The sequence below is a fragment of the Triturus cristatus genome, chromosome 4_1 (assembly GCF_964204655.1).
Source record: "Triturus cristatus chromosome 4_1, aTriCri1.1, whole genome shotgun sequence".
Taxonomy (NCBI): Eukaryota; Metazoa; Chordata; class Amphibia; order Caudata; family Salamandridae; genus Triturus; species Triturus cristatus.
This window is the reverse complement of record NC_140585.1, coordinates 29,496,195-29,523,563: the sequence shown is the minus strand read 5'-3', so window position 1 is coordinate 29,523,563 and position 27,369 is coordinate 29,496,195. Positions and strand designations below refer to the sequence as shown.

At 49.9% G+C, this 27,369-nt stretch overlaps 1 protein-coding gene across 14 annotated transcripts in view; it reads left to right on the top strand.

The window, feature by feature from the left end:
- Positions 1-27,369, top strand: part of CTNND1 (catenin delta 1) — a 291,114-nt gene that overhangs the window by 224,377 nt on the left and 39,368 nt on the right. For 9 of the 14 annotated variants that reach the window (XM_085651383.1, XM_085651377.1, XM_085651378.1 and 6 more), the window contains 2 exons: positions 11,851-11,919; positions 15,350-15,477. In XM_085651383.1, coding sequence (XP_085507509.1) covers positions 11,851-11,919; positions 15,350-15,477 — 197 coding nt within the window. Of the gene's footprint in view, positions 1-2,599; positions 2,618-11,850; positions 11,920-15,349; positions 15,478-27,369 lie in introns of all 14 variants that reach the window. The other 5 variants (XM_085651376.1, XM_085651379.1, XM_085651371.1 and 2 more) reach the window with 1 other exon arrangement.

The following is a 27,369-nucleotide window of genomic DNA, read 5'->3' as shown; positions in this document are numbered from 1 at the left end:
GAAGGTGGTTCCTAGAGCTGTATAATTCTTTAACATAATCTGCTTTTGAGCACAAGCAATACTGTGGAAAAGAGCAACACACCCTGCCTCCCCTAAATTACTCCTGTGTCCCTGAACTGTCTCCTGTCTCTAGTGGAAGGACAGGGGTGTGGGCCTAAACCAGAGTCCATCTTCCTGGGCAGGACAAGTCTTCAGCTTGGGTTAGCTTCAACCGACGGAAACTCGCCACAGACGATGGATGAGAAGAGTAGTAGGTTCTTTTCTGGGCTCCCATTGGTGGCTTGCAAAGATCCAGAGCCCCTTCTGACTCTCTCCACCACCCTTGGCTGGTAGCTGAGGGTAGTCCGTTCAGGGAACCCTGCCATCCTCTGCTTAACATGAAGTTTGTGGAGCTCAGTTCTTCCTCCACTCACATACAATGCAGTCTTCAGAGGTTCTCGGCTCCTCTTATTCTAAGCATGCTTCCATCCTTCGTTGGACAGTCCTTTTCACTTGTCGATCTGTTCCAATGTTCATGAGATGCTTGAGTTGGCAGACTAGAGCCAGCTTCCATTTTCTGCCCTGGGCTATGCCATTGGTTTGTCTATTTTGATGTACTGAGATGCTCGAGTTGGCTTTGTCTGTCTCCGCTTCCATCACCTATGCTGATGATGGTGTTGATGGCTCTTCAGTTGTCCTTGTCCTGGAGTGCTTGGGTTGCTTGTCTATGGCCCAGCATCTGTATTCTTCTCTAGCCGATGGCCTGACTCTACGCTCATTAGATACTGCCGTAGCTTTCTCTGTAGCCCATCTTGCGACATTCTCCACTGGATGATGGTTTTGATGCTTGGCCTGTCTTGGGCCAATTAGATCCCTAGCTTAGCTTTCAGACCACAGTTTACTAGAGGCTGCTCGATGGCTTCAGCTCTCGGACAGTCTTGGCCCAGTAGATACTCCGCTTAGCTTGCCGTTCACAGTATCTTGGAAGCTTAGAGACCATCACCCCCCCACCCAGTACTGATGCTCTCCCATCTTGAGAGGCTCAGTTTAGCAGGTCTGTGGCTCCTTCCTCCCCTTGATTGGCAGATGAAATGAGTCTAAGAATCATTTCTGGGCTCTGGCAGCCTGGAAGTTCCTTCCCGTGTGTGAACTTCCCAACATAGACTATGGCCCCTCAGTTCTCTGTGACATGAACTTGTGTTCCTTACAAACAGTGGGTGGGGGCACTCTACTTCACATCTCAGCACTCAGTTTGCACCAATGCATCATGATAAATGCAGTGCATGATCCCACTTACTTCAGTGCCAGTCTTTCGTTTGTCACCTTTGTTGGTGCAGCCACTGCAGTTTATCTCTAGACACGTGTTTCTGGATTGTTGTCCTTTAGTAGACAGCAGCACATCATTTTGGGTGCTGGAGATGCTGCCTAAAGTCTTCTCTGGTTGATGGTTCGAGCCTTTTCAAACCGAGGGTGGGAGCACACGGCCTCACAGAGCAGCTCGTCATGTAAGCTGTCCGATTGCATTTCCCTGGGGGAGGGGGGAGAGGGCTAAGCTCCTTTCCCCCTCCTTCTGCATCTCTCGACCAATAGTCCACGGTTCTTGAGAATGTCTTTTTCTTAAGGTTTTTTCTTTTTGTGCATGACCAGTACGTCCCATTGAACACCTGATTGCCTGCTAGTTGGTGGCCCTGGTCTCTGGCTCCATCAGCTTCCCTCCTGTACGCTGTGGGAGGAGACACTGCTCGTGAGACCAGCCCGGGGCGAGTGTCCTGTGAGCCGCATTCTGATATTTTATAATAAGTTGGTATTAAACAGTGTATCAATACTCAATTTTCTGGCCTTTGAAGGATGAGAGGACCTTTCTGATATTCAAACTCATAGTAACCTGCAGTTCACCAATGTCACCAGCAAGTGTTTAACTCACTGAGCCATCTTGCCAGCATGATCCTGCGCGTTTTGTGATGCAATGTGGAAAGCCGTGAGCTATGGTATCTTATGGGAAGCTATGACCTCGTGTGACATCAGAAGTCCCTTTGATATTTATATAGGAAGCTGTGACTGCGCTTGTCTGATCTAATTTAATAACTTTTAATTCTTTTCTTTTTTTCTTTCCTCTCAATGGCCTGTGACCTTTGACCTGCTGTGGCTTATCACCGTTGTTGCCTGGGCACAACCTCTGATGCTCACTGCTTCTAATCGACTTCTGCCCTCTGGTTCTGTCGCTTTGGGTGATTCTTCGTTTATACACCCCCTGCTGACTTACCACCGCTTTCTTTCTTCACCTTCCATTCCATTCTTTTTTTCTTTACTTCTGTTTCCCTTCCTTACTTTTCAATCCTTTCCTTTCTTTGTCCTTCCCCTGTTGACACTTACTTTTTCTTATTTTGTCTATCTCTTCTCACTGCTTCTTTGTCCCTTTCCATTCTTTTCATCTACTTATTTTTTTTATCTCGTACATTGGTCATCTTCCTCCCCTTGTGTGCATCTGTTATCTTCTCTATTTCTTTCACTTCATTTCTTAACCTTGCATCTTTCTTCCATTTCTTGCTGTTTGCTCCTCTCTCCCATCTTCCCTCCTTCTTGCACACTCCTGCTGTCTCTGCTTGGGCTGCTTTTCCAGACGAGTGGTTTGCCAAAGGTGAGTGGGTCTTTGGCCTCCATTTATGCATGTTTTGAATGAAATTCATCCTAGGTTTGTCTGTTGCCCGGTCAGGGACCCTCTAACCGGCTCTTCACCCATCTCATTCTTAGCACCATCTGTCTGCCCGTTTCGTAATCCCTACATCCATGTCTTCCCCCCCCCCCCCCCCCCCCCCCCCCCTCACATTGCTCTAGCCTCATGATGATCCTCACCAAAGGTACCCTCCAGCTTCTATAAATAATGGAAAAGGGGAAATTAAAGCGCTACGTTCGCCCAGAGGTGTCTTGGTGCTCAGAGAACCTCTTGGAGCAGGTCTGTCTTTACACAAAACACAACTGGCAAATAATTAAAGAACGGAAATGTCAGGTTTTAAGTAGTTACGGGATGCAGAAAAAAATACATGGATTCTCACCACAGTGACAAACATCGTCCTCTGAAGGTAGCTTGGCGAAACCTGGGAACTTTTACCAAAAAAAGCTTTTTCTAATTGTAACTAGCCTTTCAGATTATAAAAGGAGAACCTTTGTGATAGCGGAGTTGGGTTGTGGATCGAAAAGCACCAGGCAAGACTTAACAAATGACTCTTTACTGGAAGCCAATAGAACTTGGCTAATGCAAGTGCGAAAGAATCTGATGTTTTTAAATTCAAAACCAGCTAGGCTGCAGCATTCTGAACCATCTGAACCTGGTTTAATGCCTTAGCAGTTAGGGCAAGATAAATGGCATTGTAGGGCTTTCTTTTTTGAATTTTTTGAGGCAATGAAAGATGTGCAATCTGGTTCAGAATGCGCAGTTGGAAAAGACTGGCTCCCGCCACCATGTTGACTTGATCAGCCGTGGTTAAATGTCACATTTGACTCCCGGGTTCCAGACTGGCTGTGCAGAGTGCACTGCTCACCCACCTACAGGAGGGGCGTGCCAAAAGAAAGGGTGAAACTCTGAAAGGGGGAAGAGTTTGTCTTGCTCCTGTTTAGTTGAAGTTGCTTCTGAGACTCCCAAGACCCTACACTTTATAGGCAGCCGTGCACATGACCTGCCGTCTGCTGGGATCCCCTCCTTCTTGAAGGCGATCTTGGGGTTATAGGAGCACTAAGTTAATACAAAGACCTGGGCAGGCACATACAGATTACAATATGGTGTGGACATCGGAGCGCTGTAGGACTCCACTTCTCAGCATTTTACTTTCTGACCAAAGCAAATCCAAGGTTACTTGCAGTGACCAGTTCGGCAAACTCCAGTGGAGCCATAAAGGCGTTGCCCATTGATCCACGCTCTTCAGGTGGCCTCGCTGCAGCCGATGTCCACAGTTTTAGATTCTGTGTGGAGATCCGAATGGGATCAAGGCTGCGGGCACATCCTGGTCAGTGTAATATCGTAGCGTGCCCAGGACTGTCATCACCACTATCTCAGATGCAAAAAGAAGCTTGCAGAGGATGTAATACGCCTAGAGGCGTGGCAAGCAGAGAAAGGGGATTAAATTCAGTGGGCTCAAGCATTTTGACAAATATGGCAACTGACTGGGGTCTACAGTTATCCACGCTCAGAATATAAAGTAGATTTTTTAGTAATGGAAGAGTGTGTGCTAGTTTTAGTTCTCCAGAAACGCTAGCGTAGGAGGCCAAAGTGGCTTTCATGATTGCCTTTACATGGTTGAGATTTCAGAAGTCATTGTTCAGGCAGTTGTAGCTGGAGATCTACACCAGTGCTGGGCTCCATTATTGCTTTAAGCTCACAAGACTCCACTTTGGATAAACATAAGGCACAGTGTGAAAGAAATATCCCAACACTGTGGGGTTGTCCTCCAGAGCTGGGCTCCACATGCCCGAGGAGGTCTTGGTATATTTGTGTGCAGAGGAAACACTGCCTTGGCCTCCCTGCTGGCTGGAACTGGCCTCCTGCATCATTGTATTTCCTTCATGGTCGCTCTGCCTTGTGAACTGCTTCTTTTCGATGTTAGTGTTCACAACCACCCACTGGAGATGAAAGATCTCTAGACCGAGCAACAATAAGTCAATCTTTGAGAGAACTGACTGTTCGAGGCATATGAGCTGCAGATTATACACTGTGCATAGATCGCCATCTGGTGTTGGGCCCGGATGTTTGCAGTTTGTTTTTCCTCTTGGAAAGTCTTTGGAAGTTACGAGTTCGGTGACTCCTCCCTTGGTTCGTATTGCGCATGGGCTTCGGCTCCATCCTTGTTTTTTTCCGCCATCGGGCTCGGATGTAATACTTCGCGCTCCGGATCCGACATTTCCAGTTCAACGATCTTCGCAAAAATCCTCGTTTATCGAGCTCCTTCAGATAAATCATCTTACTCACCTTCTCTTCGGCACTTCTTCGATTCAGGTCGTCGACGGCGGCCTTCGGGCCTATTCCGGCTCCGGTCTCGGCTGATGGAAAGAACTCCCTTCAAGAAGTGCCCTTGATGTGGGTCCAAATTCCCCCACACCGATCTTCATGAGGTGTGCAACCTCTGCCTCTCCCCTGAACACGAGGCCCGAGACTGTCCCGCCTGCAAGTCTTTTCGCTCTAAAAAGACTATTCGAGATCGACGGGCTAGACGCAACATGGCGCACTCCTCGACCTCCGCTCCAGTCGACATCTTCGGGGACGACGTCGAAGCTCCGGGACAGCAGAACATCGAAGAAGAGGACGACTACCTCGTCAGTGCTTCCGAGGCCGAGGACTCCGATGTGGAGGAGATCACTCCGGCGCAGAGGGTCGTGAGTACAATACCCCCTCCCACACCCACGCCGATACCCAAAAAGGCTTCGGTCACACCTTCGCCTTCGGGCCTAGGCAAGACCAAGGATGCTGCTTCTCACACCCCACCTTCGGGCCCGGTAAAGAAGCCTATTAAGCCTTCCGGCAGCTCGGGCTCGAGCCAGCCTACCATCGGTTCCGAATAACACCCTTCAGCACCGAAGAAAACATCGGCCTCCATCTCCACACCGAACCCAGTACCAAAGCCTTCGGTGTCGAAACCTGCCCTGCCGGTGCAGACCATGCATCACAAGACCCTCGGCGCCGACCAAAAAATCGGAGGTCCCAAAGTACGGCTTGGACAAGCCTAAAAAGCCGTCGGCCCCGAAAACTTCGGCGCCGACCGAACAACCAGTGTCCCAAGAACTTTTCACACCGGATCCTCTCCAAAAGACACTCACCAAGGATCCAAAAACTGGGCATTTGACATTGTCTACAAAAAAGAGACACTTGGACAAACCAGCTCCACCTGCACCTCCAAAGAGGAAAGACACTGCTACCTCCCCTTTCAGAGTGCCTTCCCCTCCGCCTCCTCTACCCTCCCCACCTCTACCCTCTCCACCCCCGCCTCATCGTTCCCCAACCTTGTCTCCTGCCCCAGACGACTTAGGAGACCCATATTATGATCCAGCAGATGTGCCACAGGATCCCACCCCTACTGGATCTCCAGACCCATGGGACGACTATAACAATCCGGACATCCCAGATGTCCCACAGGATGACCTTTACCCATCTAGGCCATCCCCACCTGAAGATTCCTTAGGTTTTCACCACCTATTACAAAGGGCGGCACACTACCATGGGGTGGAGTTACATACTGACCCAGTGGAGGAAGATTTTCTTCGAGACACCTTTGATGACACACATAGGTCTACTGCCATCCTACCTATGTTAAAGGGAGTAATCAAACATGCACCGGAGGTCTTTAAAGACCCAGTCAGGGCCAGGGTCCTAAACCCCCGTATAGAGAAAAAATACAAAGCCGCCCTCACAGACCCTTCATACATTAAAGGTCCTGCACCATTGGATTCCCTAGTGGTATCTACAGCTAGGAAGCGCTCAAATTTTCAGGCGTCAGGTGAAGCACCACCACCTGACAAAGAGTCCAAGCTCCTAGATGCGTCAGGGAAGCGCACTGCATCACAAGCCGCCAACATATGGCGTATCGCCAACACGCAAGCACTATTGGCCAGATACGACAGGGCGCATTATGATGAGTTAGAGGCCATCATGCACCATCTCCCTGAAAAATACAAGAACCGGGCTAATGAATTGATCCAAGAGGGGAAAATAATAACGAATACCTCTATTCGCTGTGCCCTAGATGCAGCAGATACAGCCTCCAGGGCCATAAACACCAGTGTCCTTCTCCTTCGCCATGCCTGGCTCAGAGTTTCAGGTTTTAAACCTGAGGTACAAGCCTCTATATTGAACCACCCATTCGACCAAGATCATCTATTTGGCCCAAAGGTTGACGAAGCCCTTGAAAAGATGAAAAAAGATACTGACACGGCGAAATCCATGGGAGCCCTACAGTCACACACTCCTAGGCGCTCCTTTCGCTGCTCTTCCTTTCGAGGCACGGGCAGAGGCTACTCCTCGGATATTGCATCCACGTCCTACAAATCCCCTCCTCCATCTACCTTCACAAAGGGTTATCAAAGAGGCGGATACAGAGGCAATAATAATAAGGGCAGAGGCAAAACAAATACCGCCCACTCTGCCACACCTACTACCCAATGACTTTTCCCCGCTCCCTCCAGACCATTCCACTCCGGTCGGGGGCAGAATACAACATTTCCTTCACGTCTGGGAGACAATCACCTAAGACAGATGGGTGACACAAATGATTCAGTCAGGGTATTGCCTAGAATTGACATCTACCCCCCCAAACATTCCACCCAGGCACCGCCCTATGTCTCAAGAACATACTACGCTACTAAAACAAGAGGTGATCTCCCTCCTGCAAAAAGGAGCCATAGGACAGGTCCCCATAAATCAACAAAATTTAGGGGTCTACTCCCTGTACTTTCTGATTCCAAAGACAGACGAGACTCGACGACCTATCCTAGATCTCAGACCTCTAAACACTTACATACATTCAGACCATTTTCACATGGTAACCCTTTAACAGGTTCTTCCACTCTTCTCCCAGAATGATTTTCTCACCACTCTAGACTTGAAAGACGCCTACTTTCACATCCCAGTACACCAGTCTCACAGAAAGTACCTCAGATTTGTGGTGGACGGGCAACACTACCAGTTCAAGGTGCTCCCGCACCAAGCACCAAGGGTATTCACCAAGTGCCTAGCAGTAGTGGCTGCACACCTCAGAAGACCGCACATTCACGTCTTCCCGTACCTGGACGACTGGCTAATAAAAGCCACGTCCTACGAACAATGTGTGAAACATACCGCCGCTACAGTCCAACTACTTCACCAGCTAGGGTTCACGGTGAACCATCAAAAATCCCACCTGGTACCATCATACACAGAACAATACCTCGGTGCCACCATAGACACATCAAAAGCCATAGCCTATCCCAATCCTGCCAGGATTGCAAAAATACAGGCTCTGCGGCAAAAATTCATGTCAACACTCTCCCAGCTAGAGTGTTTATGCAACTCATAGGGATGATGGCCTCTTGCATCTTCATAGTGCCCCATGCAAGACTCCAGATGCGTCCACTCCAAGAGTGCTTAGCGCGCCAGTGGAACCAGGCCCAGGGACAACTGACAGATCTGGTGTTGGTAGACTGTCGCACCCATCGCTCTCTGCAGTGGTGGAACACCACAAACCTTTCCAGAGGTCGACCGTTCCTGGACCCGGTCCCACAAATAATCCTGACAACAGACTCATCGCTCTCCGGCTGGGGAGCTCATCTGTTACATCTCACAGCACAGGGCACATGGACGCCGCAACAGAAGTTACTCCAAATCAACCATCTGGAGTTACTAGCAATCTCTCTAGCCCTAAAATCCTCAGACGCAGATTTCAGGCAAGGCAGTCCTCATTCGCACAGACAACATGACTGCCATGTACTACATTCAAAAACAGGGGGGCACACACTCTCCACAGCTCTCTCGATTAGCACAGAGCATATGGAGATGGGCAATTCCACAAAAGATCTTTCTCCTAGCCCAACACGTCCCAGGAGTCCAAAACACCATGGCAGATCTGCTCAGCAGACAGACGCAGCAGATCCACGAGTGGGAACTTCACCCACAGGTTCTTCATCCGTTCTTTCAGAAGTGGGGGCATCCACACATAGACCTATTCGCCACCCACGAAAACAAAAAATGCCCAAACTTCGCCGCCAGATATCCACACCCATTGTCCAAAGGCAATGTGATATGGATGAACTGGTCAAACAGATTTGCATACGCTTTTCCACCTCTCCCACTAATTCAATTAGTGGTGCGAAAGCTGCATTCCCCAACACTGATCCTAGTAGCTCCAACATGGGCCAGACAACCGTGGTACACCACACTGCTGGAACTCTCGGTAGTACCACACCAAAAGCTGCACCTCTCACCATGCCTCCTAACCCAGAACCATGGAGAGATCAAACACCCGGACCCAGCTCAGCTCAACCTTGCGATCTGGCTCCTGAGGTCCTAGAATTCGGATACCTTAACCTTCCCCCTGATTGCATGAATATTATCAGGGAAGCTAGACGCCCTACTACTAGGGCATGCTATGCTGCAAAGTGGAAAAGATTTGTTGTTTACTGCCACAACAACACAATCAATCCTTTAAATGTATCCATACAGCACATTATATGTTACTTACTCCATCTACAAAGGTGTAACCTAGCATATACATCCATTCGGTTACACCTCGCAGCAATTGCTGCTTACTTACAGAACAGGCAGCACCTATCACTTTTCGGGGTACCTGCCATCAAAGCCTTTATGGAAGGCCTCAAAAGAGTAATTCCACCCAGAGTACCACCCTCACCTGTCTGGAACTTGAATATAGTTCTCACAAGGTTAATGGGACCCCCTTTCGAACCATTACATAAATGTGAGCTCCAATTTCTCACATGGAAAACAGCTTTTCTAGTGGCCATCACTTCCCTCAGAAGGGTAAGTGAAATACAAGCACTCACTATACAGGAACCTTTTCTCCAAATGCATCAGAACAAGGTTGTACTCCGCACCAAACCAAAATTTCTACCCAAAGTCATTTCTCCATTCCATCTAAACCAGTCGGTAGAATTACCAGTCTTTTTCTCACAACCTCAAACAGTTGCGGAAAGGGCTTTACATACACGATGTTAAAAGGGCTTTACTTTACTACATCCAAAGGACACAACCTTTCAGGAAAACCAAACAGCTATTTGTCTCCTTCTCTCCACCACATAAAGGCAACCCTATTTCTAAATCAGGGATAGCTAGGTGGATTGTAAAATGCATACAGATTTGCTACCACAAAGCAAAACTAACGCTATCTGTTCCCCCTAAAGCCCACTCTACAAGGAAGATAGGGGCTTCTATGGCTTTTCTAGGAAACATACCGCTAGATGACATCTGCAAAGCAGCGACATGGTCAACACCGCACACTTTCACAAAACATTACTGTGTAGATGTGCAAACCAAGCAACAAGCTAGTGTGGGCCAGGCTGTACTAAAAACACTGTTCCAAACAACTGCAACGGATGCTGGTAGTCGCTGCTAGGGTTGGGTATTGCTATATAATCTATTCACAAGTGCGTAATCTGCAGCTCATATGCCTTGAACGGAATATGCTACTTACCAGTATGCATCTGTTCTTGGCATGTAGAGCTGCAGATGTATACACGCCCACCCGCCTCCCCGGCTGCCTGTATCCGTTCCAGTCTTATCTTATTTAGATACAACACACATGGGTTTCTTTACTGTTATTACTACGCTCCATCTTTCCCTGCTGGCGAAAAACAATCTGAGGATGGAGCCGAAGCCCATGCGCAATACGAACTAAGGGAGGAGTCACCGAACTCGTGACTTCCAAAGACTTTCCAAGAGGAAAAACAAACTGCAAACATCCGGGCCCAACACCAGATGGCGATCTATGCACAGTGTATAGATCTGCAGCTCTACATGAAAAGAACAGATGCATACTGGTAAGTAGCATATTCCTTTCTGTCTGTGTCTAGCTGTTGAGCCAACCTATCTGTGACACTCTGACCGTTAAGTCATGGTATGAAAACCACAGCCAGATCTCTATAAAACTCTTTCTTGCATAATTCTCTGTCTAGTACAATGAAGAATGAGTCTAGAACCAGGAATTCGTTTTCGCCTATAGAGTGCTTTGAAAGCAGTTTTATTCCAGAATAGGACCTGTTCGTACCTGCAGTAGCGGCCAGCTTTCCAGGTCTTTGGTAATTGTAGGTTTCTGTGCTGGCCACTTGCCTTCCAGAAGCACTATGAGAAAAATGAGTTTAAGCATGTGTATAATCTCGTGGTACCTCTGGGACAGCACCTTCAACCGCGAAGTCTTCCTGGGAAAGTAACAGGCCACTTCAAACGCGTCTCCTCTCCCAGTTTCACTCCCATCCTGATACTGTGTACCCCAAGCAAGCCACTGATTGTCCATGCACCCTTTGTCCCACATCTCAGTCTAGGACGCTGCACGCCTCGCCTGCATCCAGAGGCTCAAAGCCAGTATTGAGGTGATGCTGCAATGCCTACAATAAGAATCTCTCCTCGTCCCGGTGATGCACGAAGACGCAGCTGAGTATGTAAAGGCTGTGAGCTGGCTCTTGCCCAGAGTAACCCAGACCTGCCCCAAACCACCCTTCGGCCTCCAGGACCTTTGGCGATGGGTAACTGCATCCCAATAGCTGCCTCTGCACCTGCTGTGCAATAGGTGCCCCCAGCAGCAGGTTATGAAATGACCAGAGTTTTGGAATTGCCCCGGCAGCCACAACGCTCTTCTCTGATGTACCTGCTGATTTCCCGCACTGTGAATACCCTCAGGAGATGTTTGTCAGCATTGCTTCTCCCGATGTTGGGTGTTGTCATGCGGCTCTGTGTTGACTTCACTCTGCTCCGCCCTAGAAGTGACACTGGAGCTGCACAACACCTCCCACGGTTAGGTGGAGTATACACCAGGAACCGGAAGTAAGTAACTTGTTCATCTCATGCACACGAAAGAACAAGTAACAAAGAGTGGAGATAATGCTGGTTAGATGGGAATGAGGAGGCTGTTTTCCTACGTCATCCATGTCCTCCCCCCCCCCCCCCCCCCCCCCCCCATCCTCTCGCTGATGCATTAACAGCAGCCACCACCCCTGGCATTCAGAAGACTAACCTTGTGAGCTGGGGTGGGCAAAGGAGCCCTGGGGTGCAGGGTCTGAGGGGTAGAGAGCTCCATAGAGCGTGCAATGAAGCTGTGTAGGCTGTGCAAAGGGAAGGGGGCGCTGCGGAGCGCGAGGGGCCTGGAGCAGTGCAGAGGGTCACCTGCTGCTTTGTTTTTCTTTCAGGCCACAAACCTGCAGAGGATCCAGCAGCCGATGTGGTGGACTTCCCCAAGAGAACCTCACCAGCAAGAGGTAAGTGAGCTCCAAAAGTGGTGTCCATCAGCAGACTGTTCTATCCTCTGTTGTGGTGTCCTACTAACTTGCAATCTTTGCCTAGTGCCTCACTACACGTGTAATGCAATGTTATCCTCGCCAGAGTCCATATAGAACGGGGGGTTTGAAGCGAGGAACAGTTGCCGGTTGCATGTGCAAAGCGAGGAGTACCTGCATGTACCTCTGAGGCAGCTCCTTGTTTTCTCCTGTACTAAATAAATGTTAACTGTACATTTCCCAACAGCTGTAGCTCCAACTCCGCGTGCACCGTAAGAGCTAGGGCTCTATATCTCAAGTGATGTAACTCGGCTGGCACGTACCCAAGCAGCACTGACTGGATGGAGCTAATAGTGAAGGTGGAGAGAAGGGCTCACTCTGTCCGCATTATGTGTCCTCTGGGAGAGGTGTGGCGCAGCGGCCAGGGTGGCCGACTCCGGAGCACAGGGTTCACAGTTCGATTTCCGGCGGCAGCTCAGCCCAGCACCCCATGGCTCTCTGCAATTTCTCGCTTACTCTCCCCGACAGCCCCCAGCGCCTTGAAGCCCTTAGGGGTGATTAGTTTGTACTTTACAGATACTGTTAATGTTAACAGGATTTGTGAAGTGCACGAATACCCGGGGTGTCTTGGCACTGAGGTATTATTATATACCATGCCTTTGTTCCTACTTCTCCTGGCATGTGGTGACCAGAATAGTGCTAGTCAAGGTTGTTTTTATTCTTTATTTCGTCATAGTTCAATGTACGATATATATTTTCACATTCTGTGTTTATTAGCGTGACTTAGCCTGCTTGATACTAAGAGGATTGCAGGAGTCTACGAGGGGCGTATATCTTCTCTGCCTCCGTGCCACGGCTATTTCAGCCTCTGAGACCTTCATTTTAAGGGCTCGGTCCTACGGTGCCTGAACTAGGACTCTTCTCGGGCACATTGAGTTTGTTCTGCTACGGTGAAAACCTGACCAGGGCAAATATCCCAAAAATGGAGGTTTCTATCCCCGCCTTCGGAGGCTGGTCAGTTGCTACATCATTAAATGGCTTATTTACTGTAGTAAATTTGGACATTTCCCACTCAAGGAGTCTGAATAAGAGGGGCATGAATTTCAAAGCTCGTCTTGGGGTGAACCAGGGCCACGTATCCTGAAGGGCGCTGGGCTTAGGGTGAGCCGGGGCCATGTATCCTGAAGGGCGCTGGTCTTAGGGTGAGCCGGGGCCATGTATTATGAAGAGCGCTGGTCTTAGGGTGAGCCGGGGCCATGTATTATGAAGAGCGCTGGTCTTAGGGTGAGCCGGGGCCATGTATCCTGAAGAGCGCTGGTCTTAGGGTGAGCCAGGGCCATGTATCCTGAAGAGCGCTGGTCTTAGGGTGAGCCAGGGCCATGTATCCTGAAGAGCGCTGGTCTTAGGGTGAGCCGGGACCATGTATCCTGAAGAGCGCTGGTCTTGGGTGGGCCGGGACCATGTATCCTGAAGAGCGCTGGTCTTAGGGTGGGCCGGGACCATGTATCCTGAAGAGCGCTGGTCTTAGGGTGAGCCAGGGCCATGTATCCTGAAGGGCGCTGGTCTTAGGGTGAGCCGGGACCATGTATCCTGAAGAGCGCTGGTCTTAGGGTGAGCCAGGGCCATGTATCCTGAAGAGCACTGGTCTTGGGGTGAGCCGGGACCATGTATCCTGAAGAGCGCTGGTCTTAGGGTGAGCCGGGGCCATGTATCCTGAAGGGCGCTGGTCTTAGGGTGAGCCAGGGCCATGTATCCTGAAGAGCGCTGGTCTTGGGGTGAGCCAGGGCCATGTATCCTATAGAGGACTCTGCGTTGGAAGGTGTGCTGGACCACTCCTCCATTCCTGTCCTGTTGGTTCTCCTGTTATACAGTTCTGCTCTTAAATGAACCAGTTAGGAGTGTTAGCAGTCTGTGCAGAAAACACATTGCTATTGTCTTAAATGCTGAATATTGCCTTTTCCTGCCTTCTCCTGACCGGACAGATGAGTTTCCCAGTCCCAGAGCCATCCGGCTCGATGTTCTTCTGGAGGAGCAGTCCATCTGAGAGCCTACTGTACCCAAATAGACGCAGTGGCACAGGATGGAAATGCCAACTTTATTAGTCCCTATAGTAGGTTTTGTCAGTTCTCCGGCCCTTCTACTGTGGTTGACTGCCATTGATCAGCTTGGGTCGTGCTGGGCTTGGTTAAGACCATGGCTTTCGATAGAGAGAAGACCAGGTGCTTCAGAGCAACATTCAGGTTCATCTTCCTTGTTTATAGCCATTTATTCCACTTATCTGTGAAAGGTCTGGTGTTCCTCTCCACACAATAGAACTATCTGCTGAATCACTTCCCATTCAACACAGGCACTCGATCGTTGTGGCTTGAGACTGGACATGCCCATCTGGTGGCTTCAATAATGCAGTGGTTAACTGATCGTAATCTCTAGCATGTGTTTTTGGAAACACGTGCGCCTACATTGTTGACCTCTCCCAGGGGACACCATTTTGGGTGGCTCATGGCTTGCTTGGGGCATCTTTCTATTGGACTGAATCACCTCCCTATTTTGGTCATTAAGCATCATTGACTGACAGCCCCGACATGTTTCCTTTTTTGGACAGGTACTACATGCACTGATCTCACTCTAATGGGGACCCTGTCTCTCATTGCACTAACAAAGAGTTGGCCATGCGTCTAAGAAATGCCATATTTTAAGGACTTGCTTCCTGAAACTATGGCTTGCAGCTGTGTCCATGTTGCAGTGCTGGCTGGTCCTAGAAAGTCCTCACTAGATTGCAAAAAGCGATCTAGTTTGATGGTCACAGATTCTGGAGAGCGGGAGCAGGTCTTAAACCTTCCATCTTGGACATGAGCCTCCACAGTGGAAGAAACTGTGGATGTTGGGATTTTGCGGCACTCCTTCAAACCATAACCGATCTTTGACCATCAAAACCAGATCTTTTACAGACCGTCTTTAATCGGATACCTTAGCTGATTACTGTCCTGTGATAAAATGCGTTCTTTCTAGGGAAGACCGTGCCACATTAAAATCGACAACAGGTGCTCTTATCCGAGTTATGGTGACTTCAGTTACTTTCTAGAATTGTGCACCCGACATGTGAATGCAAGGCGTCTGCTAGGACTGATCCTCACGCTCCATTGTACTGGCTCTTCCCTGACCTCTGTTTCCGTTCCGTGTGATGCCTGTTGCTGGATTTGCTCTTTTTTAAAAGAAACCCATTGGTTTGGAATAGTGTGTGTGTGGGGGAGGGTGTTGTGACCTTGTGTAATGTGCTGCCCTCTTTTGCCGCTCCTATTCTTCCACCCAGTGTGATCACCTTTTCCCTCCTAACAGACTCCCACCCCAGATTTGTCCGCTCCTCTTAATTCTTGCTCCCGCTTGATCACCAACTGATCTTTCTCCTCTGCAGGCTATGAGCTGCTCTTCCAGCCGGAGGTGGTCCGTGTCTACGTTTCCCTCATAAAGGAGAGCAAGACCCCCGCCATTCTGGAGGCCTCTGCGGGAGCCCTTCAGAACCTCTGTGCGGGCCGCTGGACGGTGAGTATTGGTGGTGACTGGAGGAGGGGAGAGACTGGCCCAATATGTGGGAGTGTGCGCGGAAACTGGGTGTTGTAAGGGAATGCCTCTTTTTGTATGGTTCCCCCCTGTTTTTGGAGGGATGCTGCTGTTTTTCGACTGAGTTCACTGAGGGCGGCTAACCAGACCTGTGGCCTTCGCTTTAAGCTGACATGTCAAATAGACTACTATCCAATTGGCTGAGCTGCCTTCACTGTAGGCGCCTAATAAATGTGATCCAGGGCATGTAAGTTATAGGGTCATCCCAAGAGATTGCAGCCCTGGTTGCCTCACCTTAGGTGGGACACGAGTAACACCAGACTCCCTGCCCACCATTTGCAGGCTGGAAGAGCAGTTGTAACTGCTGTCCCTACTTTGCCATTTGAAGCAATGGCACAGCCAGACTTTCCCCGGTATATCTGTAAGTCACCCCTAATGACAGGCCTATCGACCTCTAAGGCAGGGTGCAATATATTACACGGGATGACCATGTAACTTTACGTGTTATGACAGAAGGAACGCAGACTTGATGTTTTTACTCCAGATAAGCTTTGTCACCGAATTGGCGAGTGCAAAGTTACACGCTGAGTGCGAACTCTGGACCGTGGGTATCCAAGGTATCAAACAACTAGTTACATTAACCTGTCTTGGTTTTCAGTCCGAAATTAATGTAACCAGTTGCAGCGTGCAACTTAAGCAAAGTTGACAGTGTTTCCTTCGGTCCCCTGTGCACATACTGTTTGCACATGCGACCCTGCTGCCAAGACATCTTTCTGTCCTGAGCAGATGTGCTAATGACTCCCAGGAAAATATACAATAGGGTCCTGCTCTGGAAGTCTGTGTTGCCTCCCTCCTGCAAGAAGCCACACAGGTGTTGGCCCAAAAGGCAAGTTTCAAGCTACATTAGAAGGTCAAACGGGTAACACTTCGGAGACGGGCTGCTCCAATGTTCAGGTAGCGCAGCTGGCACTTGGGAAAGAGAGGACAAACCAGTCGCGAAACTGGTTTTCCAGGATCGTGTAGACCCCTTGGTAGCCATACCTCTGGGTTGGGCTGTGAGCTCCACACGCCAGGAGAGGGATCCTGTCCTATTGGAAGAGGGCATCATTTTGCAACCAGAGATGCCCAGAAGTTGTCATTAGGTGGGACGGAACCTGGTAGTCCATTAGCTACCAACCGAATCCTGGCCGAGGTCCTTTTCTGAGCCATAAGCAGGGCACCCAGAACTCTGATCTTGACTGTACTGGTAGAAGGAACGATGAACTGTCTTGCTGCACCAAGGAACCAGCAAAGAGGCTGCACAGCGTAGACTGTAACGGCTGAACCTGGTGGCTAGAAAAGGAGGGACTGTCTGCTGTGCCCTGCTCGAAGAGAAGTTGTCTCTTGAGTCAAGAGACTCAAAGGGTTGGCGAGCTGGTCTCCTGTTAACAGCACAGGGGCACAACTGAGTAGCCTGTTGGGGCAAGTTGGTAGCCCAAAGTCTTCAACCCACTGACATCTGCTGCTGTGCAGCTCCAGGGACCAGGACCCGATGCAGAGTTGCACCAGAGTTCACTGAACCCAGTCTAAGTGCAGCTGTGACCTCCAGAGGATGAGTGATCGTCTAGGGAAGTGTAGGAAACTGGCTTCATTTATACTACACCAAAATGAGATAGTGTATTTAGAGTCCAAGTGACCCCAGAGGTAGGCAGAGGTTAAAGTTAGATAGAACCTTACTCTCTGATTGTGGTAGCTTGGTCGAGCAGTAAGGCAGTATCAGAGGACAGTGTTGAGCATTTGATGAACACACTCAGTCAGCAAATGGTTTCACACACAATAACTGAACTCTAGGCCAATTGTGTTTGTATAAAAATATATACTGTTTATTTTTAGAACCAAGCATGCCTGGCACAGGTAAGCATTTAATACTTTTCAGTAATAAGTTACTGGATAAGGAACAGTTTGAAAATGAAATGGGATGCAGTAGGTTGCAACACTTCGCAAATACAGTACATGGAAAAGAATAGGTAAATTGCAGGTAAGTTACTTTTCTAACTCGGTGCTGGATACCTAGATTCAGCACTGTGACATTTCCTGGAAACGGGTAAGTAAATACGTTTTGGTTATTCGCAGGATTTTCAAAGAACATCTTTAGATTTCAAAACTCTACACTTTGTCGTTTTTGGAAGACAAACAGTGCATTGAAATGAATAGGCTTTTTCAGTAATTTGCAGGTAAGTTACTTTGTACGTTACTTTTCTTACTCCGTGCTGGATGCCTAGATTCAGCATTGGGACATTTCCTGCAAACAGGTGAGTAAACACGTTTTGGTTATTTGTGCGATTTTTAAAGAATATTTTTAACATTCAAAACTCCACACAAACTTTTTGGAAGAAAATTGTCCCATGGAGCAAAAACAGGTGATCGATTCACAGGTGAGTGATCATCTGTGGGAGTTGAGGTCCTGGGGTTAGACTCGGGGGTCACCCAGGGTCAGTGATGCACTTTTGTTTCACCCACAGCGGCTCTAGGGCGGCCGGGTGCAGAGTGTTGAGGCCCAATGTTATCCCATGGAGGATAGGGGGCTTCCGGTTGGTGCTGCTGGCAAGCAGGCCACACTGCTCTGGGAGCAAAGATCCTAGGGTTTAGGTCAGGGCAAATAGGGAACCAAATTAACACCAACGGTGCACCCTCAGCGCCAATAGGGCGGCCAGGTGCTGTTTTGAGGTCGGGTGCCCTGTTTTCAATGGAGAATCTCTGGTTCGCAAAAGCGCTACAGGCAGGGAGACTAAGGACTTCTGGGTGCGACCACCACTTGGAGAGGTAAGTTGGGAAGGTGGTATGGGTTGGTTAGGCACCATCAGTTTGGGCACACAAGGCCGTGGGGTGTCTGGTGCAGGGGTGCCTTTTGGGGTCACATTTTTACCAGCTCCTGGTCGTGGTTAGAGGGGGCCTTCTGAATTTAGGCTGCAGGTGTCGGCTGGAGGCTTGAGGCAGGTCAGGGGTTGCTGGATCTCTGGTCAGGATCGCTGGGGTGACCTCCTCGTGGTGTTTTTCCGCTTGGGCCGAGTTCGGCGGGTGCAGAGTGGGCTGGCTTTGTAGTCTCCGGCTGCTGGCAGAGATTGCTGTTTAACAAATCCGATGTTTGCGGGAGAAGCAGTCTTTGGAAGTGAAGCATGCAGGTCCTCTGGGGTTTTCGAGGTTGCTGGATGTAGGACACACCATGATTTCGCAGGAGCAGGTTCGAGGGGAGACCGGCCGTTAGGGCTGGGGCTAAGTCAGTGGGTGTCTTCCTCATGTTCGATGGCTGCACGGCTGTTCGTTCCTTTTCTTCTTGGCAGGCTGGATCTGAGGAATCAAGGTTCAGGATGCCCCCTAAATACTAGATTTAGGGGCGTTACAGGTAGGTAAGGGCAAGGACCAATGGGTCCCTTGCCTGGGGACACCCCATATCATGCCACCCTCCAGTGGGAGGGGGCAGGAGCCTGTCCCTGGTTGGCTAGGTCCCCCATCCTCCAGATGGTGGGGAATCAGAGTTGTGCTTCACCACACCTCCCCCACTTGAGGGGTGGAGTTGGCAGATGTGGGCACACCTCTGCTCAAGGCATATGAGCTGCAGATTACACACTGGGCATAGATCGCCATCTGGGGCTGGGCTGGGCCCGGATGTTTGCAGTTGTTTTTCTTCTTGGAAAGTCTTTGGAAGTCACAAGATATGTGACTCCTGCTTTGGATCATACTGCGCATGGCCTTCGGCTCCATCCTCAGATTGTTTTTTTCCGTCATCGGGCTCTGATGTGTTCTTCCCGCTCCGGTTCCGAACAGTTTCCAGTTCTAATCGTTGCACAATCCTTACCTTCCGCTGTATTCTCGATCGCGATCCCCCCCACCCCCCCCACTCGACGCGACTCGTCATTCGACTTCGATTCCGGTCGTCGACGCAGGCCTTCGGACCTACCTTAGCTCCGGTTCTGGCTCATGGAAAGGACTCCACTTAAGAAGTGTCCTCGATGTGGGTCCAAATTTCGCCACACCGACCTCCATGAGGTGTGCATCCTCTGCCTCTCCCCAGAACACGAGGCACAAGACTGTCCGGCTTGCAAATCCTTCCGGTCCAAAAAGACCATTCGGGACCGAAGGGCGAGGAGAACCATGGCACACGTCTACTGCAATTTCAGACGACCTCTTCGGAGAAGGTGTCTATGTTCCCGAGGACCAGCACACCGAAGAGGGCCTCGTCAGCGCCTCCGAAGCAGACGACTCCGATGTCGAGGACATCACTCCGGCACAGAGGGGCGTGAGTACTAACATCGATCCCCACCCTCGACGGCATCAAAAAAGGCTTCGGTCACGTTTTCGCCCTCGAGCCTAGGCACGACCAAAGACACTGCTTCACATATCTCGCTTTCGGGCCCGGTTAAGAAGCCCATCAAGCCTTGTGGCACCTCCGGCTCGAGCCAGCCTGCCGTCGGTGCCGACAAACACTCCGCACCGAAAAAGATGGCTTCCTCTTCTTCCTCTGCGCTGAGCTCCACACCGAAGCACTCTGCGCCGAAGACAACCACTAGCTTTATATAAATACTTTTGCAATATGCAATTGACTTTTGTAAACAGTTACAAGTGGTTGCAATAGGCAGCACTATTTTAAACACAATAATGCATTGAGTTCAATGGAAGTTTCAAGTTATTTGCAAGAGATTACTTTTAGGATTACTTTTGAAATTCCAGGACTGGATCCTAGATTCAGTCCTGGGTCAGTACTTGGAATCACATTATCAAAGTCGACTTAATTACTGTGATTTTTACACAATATTTTGCTATTTTAAAAGTTGACAGAAAATATTTCATAGAAAACAGTCAATGATTCCCTATGGAAGAAAATTCAAGTTGCAGGTATAGTATGTTCTCGTTACTTTTGTAATCCAGTACTGGGTACCTAGACTCAGTACTGGGACCTTTATCCAAAACAGGTATGCAATTACGATTTCAGAAGTTATACGATTTTTAAAGAATATTTGAAGTTTGCAGAAATTGACACTTAGAAGAAATTTCACAGAAAAACAGTCAACGATTTCCTATGGGAGAAAATTGGGTTACTGGTAAGTACAGTTGTAAGTATTTTTCAGAGTCGGTGCTGGGCACCAAGATCCAGCACTGGGAGCTCACCTAATAGCAGGTGTGTATTTCCGTTTTCGTTACTCGGCTGATTTTTGGTGAATATTTTAAGATTTGAAATGTCCACACTTAAAAGAAATTTCAGGAAAAACCAGTCAATGTTACCCTATGAAGAAAATTGAGTTATGGGTTTAAAGGTAAGTACTCGACTGGCAGAGTTAAGGTTCTAAGCATAGACTCCGGGGTCTCCCAGGGTCAGGTAGGTACAGTTGGTTCACCCTCAGCGGCACAAGGGCGGCCGGGTGCAAAGAGAGTTAGGCCCAATGTTATCCTATTAGAGGTAGGGGGGGCCTTGGTTGGTGGCTGCTGACTAGCAGGCCACGCGGCTGTGGGAGCTGGGCTCCTGGTCACTTACTCAGGGCAAGTGGGGAAGTAGGTTAGAGTAGAGTTTTCACTGCCAGGGCCACTCGGGCGGCTGGGTGCAGGATGCTTTTGGGCCTTCGGGCGCTCAATTGATTTCAATGGGATATCTCCGGTTTAGAAAGACTGCAAGCTCGGGGACGAGGATTCTTCAGGTGCCACCACCACTTTGAGAGGTAAGTTGGGTAGTTGGAGGATAGGTAGGTACCCCGGGATTGGGCACAGGGGGCTGTGGGGCGCCAGTTGCAGGGGTGCCTTTTGCTGTCAGGAAATCCTACCCTCTGTTGATCGCTGTTGGTGGGGGGCACCTGGTTCTGAGGCTGCCGGCTTCTTCAAGAGTGTCGAGGGAGGTCCTTGGGTGCCGGACTCTGGGTCACAGTCGCCGTGGGGTCGTCCTTGTGGTCTTTGTTCACTGCACCACAGGCCTGGCTTGGCGGGTGCAGAGTGTGAAGGGTTTACGGTTCTGGACTGCTGCCAGGGATTAGAAGTAGATTTTGAGTAGAGCCTCTACTCATGAAAGTCCCAGGAGTTTAGAGTCAAAAGGTAGCCAGGTCCTCCGGTGTTTGGGAGGTTGCTGGCCAAGGGGTGTGCCGGCTGGGAGCAGGGTTGACAGGCCGGTAGGGCTGGGGCCAAAGCAGTTGGTGTGTTCCTCTTCTTCCCAGCTGCAGGGCAGGTCTTCTTTCTTCTCTAGCTTTTCTTCGGATTTTGGAATCTGGGGAAGGAAGGTTCAGGGTGCCCCTAAATACTAGATTTAGGGGCGTTACAGGTAGGTGAAGGGCAGGGACCAATGGGTCCCTGTCCTTGGGTGGGTGCACCCCCCTATCCTGCGCCTCTCCTGTGGGAGGGGGGCAGTAGCCTAGTCCTGATTGGGCAGGGCTTCTCATCTTCAAGATGGCGAGAGCCCAGAGATGTGCTTCACCTCGCCTCCCCCACCTGAGGGGTGGGGTTGGCAGGCTGGCACATCCCCTGTCCTTATTTGGGGTTTCCGGCCAAGCTTCCCGCCAGAGAGGGGGGTTGCAGTGGCCTGGGGAAGCTCACAGAGGCGGTATGCCTTTGAAGCTTCCCTCTGCCCATCCTGGGGGAGATTTAGCACCTCGCCCAGGATGTGCATTGTTGCAGACCCAGGAGAGCAGGGGCTCTCCTACCCAGGGGTCCAGCAACATGTCTGCTGTGTGGCAGCCTAGGCAGCCTCAGAACAGATGTGGATTGTAGGTTAGGTTTTAGGGGGCATCTCTAAGATGCCCTCTGGGGTGCTTGGTACATTAAATCCCACACTGGCATCAGTGTGGGTTTAATGTGCTGAGAAGTTTGATTCCAAATTTCTCAGTCTTCAGTGTTGCCATTATGGTGCTGTGGAGTTGATGTTTGACGAGCTCTCAGCACCCCGTACTCTTAAATGGCAGCACTGCACTTAGTGCCCAGGAATGGACCTGGGTACATGAGGGGCACAGGGCTCCTGCGCCCACACCACTGGCATAGGGCACCCAGCTAGAGGGGTGGCTGATGTATGCCATGGCAGTGTAGGTGGTGGGCATGGCACACAGGGATGTGTGCCATGTCGACTTTGTTTTGTCTTGTACCCAGACACCCAGCCTGCAAGGTGTGTGTGTGTGTGGTGTGTACGTGTGTGTGTGTGTGTGTGTGTGTGTGTGTGTGTGGTGTACGTGTGTGTGTGTGTACGTGTGTGTACAGGGCCTCTAAGGGTGGCACAATGAGTGCTGCAGCAGTCCATAGAGGCCTTCCCTGGTCACAAGGCCCTGGGTACCTAGGGTACCATTTACCAGGGGCTGACATGTGGCCAGGGTTTGCCAATTTGGGTTTTGTGTTTTTAGGGAAGTAGCATAGGCCCTAGGCACCTGATTGGCAGGAGTCCAGGGCACACTCAGTCAAAGTACATTCAGCAAAAAGTGGGGGCACACCATGCAATAAAGAGGGCTCTTTCTCACACAAGTTAGCAGCACAAACCAGAGTTAAATAAAACGCAGATAAAAATAAACAACAATTGACTAGAGGAAGAGTATGAAGGACAGTAGGATATATGAGAAAGTCTTGAGTTATCTATGAAAAGAGTAGCCAGGGAGAGGTAAAGTAGATGCATAGATGAGCCCGAGGTATTGAAGGCACAAGGCAACTTAGCTTTGGAGTTCACTGCAGCTTGGTGCTTTACAAGGTAGGAGTGTAAACAGTAACATTAGGTACAGAGCGAGAGAAATCTAGTACTCCAGGGATAGTGGCAGTATATAAGCAGTACCCTAGTAAGATGCGTGTAAAAATGGCTGTACAAAAAGTTACCAAAGAGGAGTGTGATCAGCAGTGTACGTAAAAGTACGGAGGTAGTTAAGGAGAGGATGCAGCGTTGGGGCACTAGTGCAGAGTGGGGGGGCAAGTGGCACGTTAATCCCAGGTAGCGATGTGTAGAATAACGAGGGGGGAGTGAAGCTTGGGTCTAATATTCTGGCAGGTTGTAGAGAGTCAGAAGGCAGCCAGCAAAATATAGGGTAGAGAGAACCAGGGAGTGGGGGCTAGGCCAGGTCTTCCGTAAGAGAGGAATTTGTTGGATATGAATTTTTTGGTTTCTTTCTTGAAGAGGGGTTACATCTGATCTCGGTGGGGAGAGAGTTCCATATATTAGGGGCCACTCCGGAGAAGGAATGGTAGTAGGTTTTTTTTTCTTTTATTTTTTGGGGCTTGAGCAGTAAGGAGCAAGGAGCTCGTACTTATTGAGGATCTGTGCCCACCCGAAAGGGTCAGTTTTGCAGCGTGATCTTTCTGGATTCACTATGCTGTGCATTATTCCGCGGTCTGGTGGTTGGGTCCGGATTCGTAGTCTTTCTTTTGTCTTTTTTTTTGTTTTTTTGTAGCCCAGGTGGGCGTCGACGTCCCACCATTTGGTGCACCTCTCGTGGCGTTGTCCTGCTTCCTGCGGAAGTCCCACCTCGGGGCGCCATCTTCAGATTCTTTTTTCCGCCGTTGGGTCTGGATCGTCACCGTGAAGCTCCAGAGTTTTTGGCGAAGAAAGAAGAAAAAAGCACAAGTTTCATCGAAGAGAAGTTGAGGAGGACTACAGAAATGAAGAGCAACGAGCCGGGATGACGAAGAAGGAGGAGATCCTCTATCTTCGACGTCCAACGGAGAATGCACACTCAGGGACACTGAGCGCAGGAATGGACAAAACACCTTTTAAATTCTGCCGTAACTGCCACCACAAATACGCGCAGAGGGACCAACATCCGGTCTGCAACCTTTGCCTGCCAGGTGACCACGAGAGCAAGGACTGCAACGCCTGTTCGGCCTTCTCACCGAAGACGCTCCGGGTGAGAGAGACAGAGGAGAGCCAACTACAACATGGAGGGCAAGGGAAAGGCCCCGACACAGTACGAACTGGGCCTCTCCACCGACGATAACGTCGCCGAAGGACCTGATGACTTCACAGTCGCAGAGACCGATAAGAAAACGTCTGACAAGGTAGGAGAGACGTCGAGCGTTAAACCCTCGACAGGGCCCCAAAAACAGAGTCAGACTCTCGAAAAACAGAGTCAAAGTCCTCGAAAGGAACACCGGCGCCGAAAACTTCGACGACCGCGAGTGGATCCAAGGACGAAAGGGCCGGCAGATCCTTCGAGAAGGACTCCCAGGTGCCGAAGACCGCCGAAAGGCAAAGGTCGTCTAAGCAAGGCCAAGAAACTGGGCGTTCGATTTCGAAAGGTACGGTCGTGTCGACACAAGCTCCATCGAAAAGACCGGCGCACTACGCCGAAAACGCCTCCGAAATGGAGAAGAAAAAGAGGAGGCTCGAAGCAGAGATGGAGAGCATCCTTCAAAGGAAAGGGGAGTTCGACGAGAAGATGAAAAAATTCACTATCCCAATGAAACCACCGTCGATCATCGTCTAGGAGCAGGAGGAGTTTGACGCAGAAGAACGGTCGAAGACTCCCGGAGAGAAAGAAGACCTTTACTATGAGGGAGAAGAATGAGGAACAACAATCGAACTACGGCCCGGCGCCGTCGACGACGCAGGACCTGGAGTGGCAGGACCTCGTCGCCGAAAATCCAGAATAGCCTGTGGAGACTTACCCTTCGAGGCCTTCGCCGGCAGATGACATAGGGGCTTACAACATGGTAGTCAAAAGCGCGGCTGCAGCTTTTGGTGTTAAGCTGGAGGAAGAAAAGCCGAAAGCAGACTTTTTACTTGAGACACTGCTCCCTATCCAAACTAGGAGCCAGTTCCTCCCCATGCTTCACAGTGTCATGAACCAGGGGAGCGAGGCGTTCAAGGACCCAGCAACATGCAGGTCCATCACACCGAGGACGGAGAAAAAATATAAACACTCCTCCCAGGACCCTCCATACATCAAAGGATCCGTCGCAGCAGATTCAATCATTGCATCTACTGCCAGGAAGAGGGCAAATGTCCCGGCAACCTCAGGACCACCTCCAGACAAAGAAAGCAGGAGGATGGACCTGACGGGGAGAAGAATAGAGAGAAACGCGGCAATGCACTGGCGCATGGCGAACTCCAATGCCCTACTGAACAGGCACCAGTACCAACATTGTGACGAAATTGGGGAACTGATGAAGCACCTCCCCGAGCAATACCAACAAAGAGCTGCGCACCTAGTGGAGGAAGGAAAGAATATAGCAAACTCTTGTCTTAAAACAGCGTTGGATGGAGCAGAAACATCAAGCAGGCTGATGGCAATTGGAATAACAGCTCAGGATTTCGGGCTTCAAGCAAGAAGTTCAGAACATCCTGAACACTCCTCCTTTCAACGGAGACGCTGTTCGGGGCACCGGTCGATGGAAAAACTCACCCAGCTCAAAAGCTGAGGACAGGAGCTAGCGCAACTCGTAGAAGAAGCACAAGAACTGCTCCTAAAGGATGCCATAGAGCCAGTGCCGTTCAGAGAAAGGAACAAGGGAGTGTACTCAAACTACTTCCTGGTACCAAAGGTGGACGGAACACTAAGACCCATCCTGGATCTACGGTTCCTAAACAAGTACGTAAGGACGCAAAAATTCTAAATGACGTCCCTACAAGAGGTACTCCCGCAAATGAGACGGAGACTTCATGTCCACCGTGGATCTCAAAGATGCCTACCTGCACATCCCAATGAACAGGCAGCACAAAAGTCTGTTCAGGTTCGCCATTGGCAAGGAACACTACCAATTCACAACCTTGGCATTCGGGCTAAAGTCCGTACTAAGGGTTTTCACAAAATGCCTGGCGGCAGTGGCAGCGTACCTGCGGAGGGAAGGGATTCATGTATAACCTTATCTCGACGACTGGCTAATAAAGGCAAGTTCACTCGAAAAATGCGAGGAACACGCACAGTTGGTCACGAACACACTAACTAAGCTGGGATTCTCAATACACTGGGGGAAATCCTCTATGGAACCAGAACAGGTGAAGATCTTCCTGGGGGCACAGATCAACACCTTAAAGAGAACAGTGATGCCCAGCGACAAGAGGACCCAGACCCTGCTGAAGGAGACGCGCCTCTACCAGAAGGGGCAAGCTCTGACCGTGAGAACAGCGAGCAAGATCATGGGGATGATGGCGTCATGCATTCACCTAGTTCCCAATGTACGCCTACACATGAGGCCTTTGTGACCATTGCTGTTGCAGCCATTCCTGCAAGCAAGCGGAAGTTGGGAGGATCTAGTGGTTGTAACGCACGCGGTGCAAGAAGAGATAGCATGGTGGAACAGGGAGAACATAACTATAGGGAAACCCTTGACACCCCCAAGCCCAATGGTGACCATCACCACAGACGCATCACAGGATGGGGAGCACAAAGTGAGGGGCCTCTGGACTCCAGCGGATGCGGTCAGACACATCAACTACCTGGAATTGTAGACCGTATTCCTAGCCCTGAAAGCCTTCCAGAAAAAACTGTACAGCCAGAAGGTGTTGATACAAACAGACAATACAACAACGATGTTCTACATCAACAAGCAGGGAGGAACACAGTCATTTCCCCTATCCAACCTGGCGCAGGAGATTTGGAGATGGGCCATCCCACTCAAAATAGACCTGCTGGCCATTCACCTACCAGGGAAGGACAATGTGGAAGCAGACTGGCTCAGCAGGCAGACTTCAGCATCCCACGAGGGGGAGCTCAATGGACAGGAAACGCAAAGGCTATTCAGAAGGTGGGGTACACCGACAATAGACCTGTTTGCAACACACCAGAATGCAAAATGCCAAAGCTTCGCATCCAGACAACCAGAAAAACAATCCAAGGGGAATGCCCTATGGATAAGCTGGTCAAAAACATTTGCCTACGCTTTTCCACCAATACCACTGATACACAGGGTACTCGACAAGTGCAGGACCAGCAACATGACGCTGATCCTAGT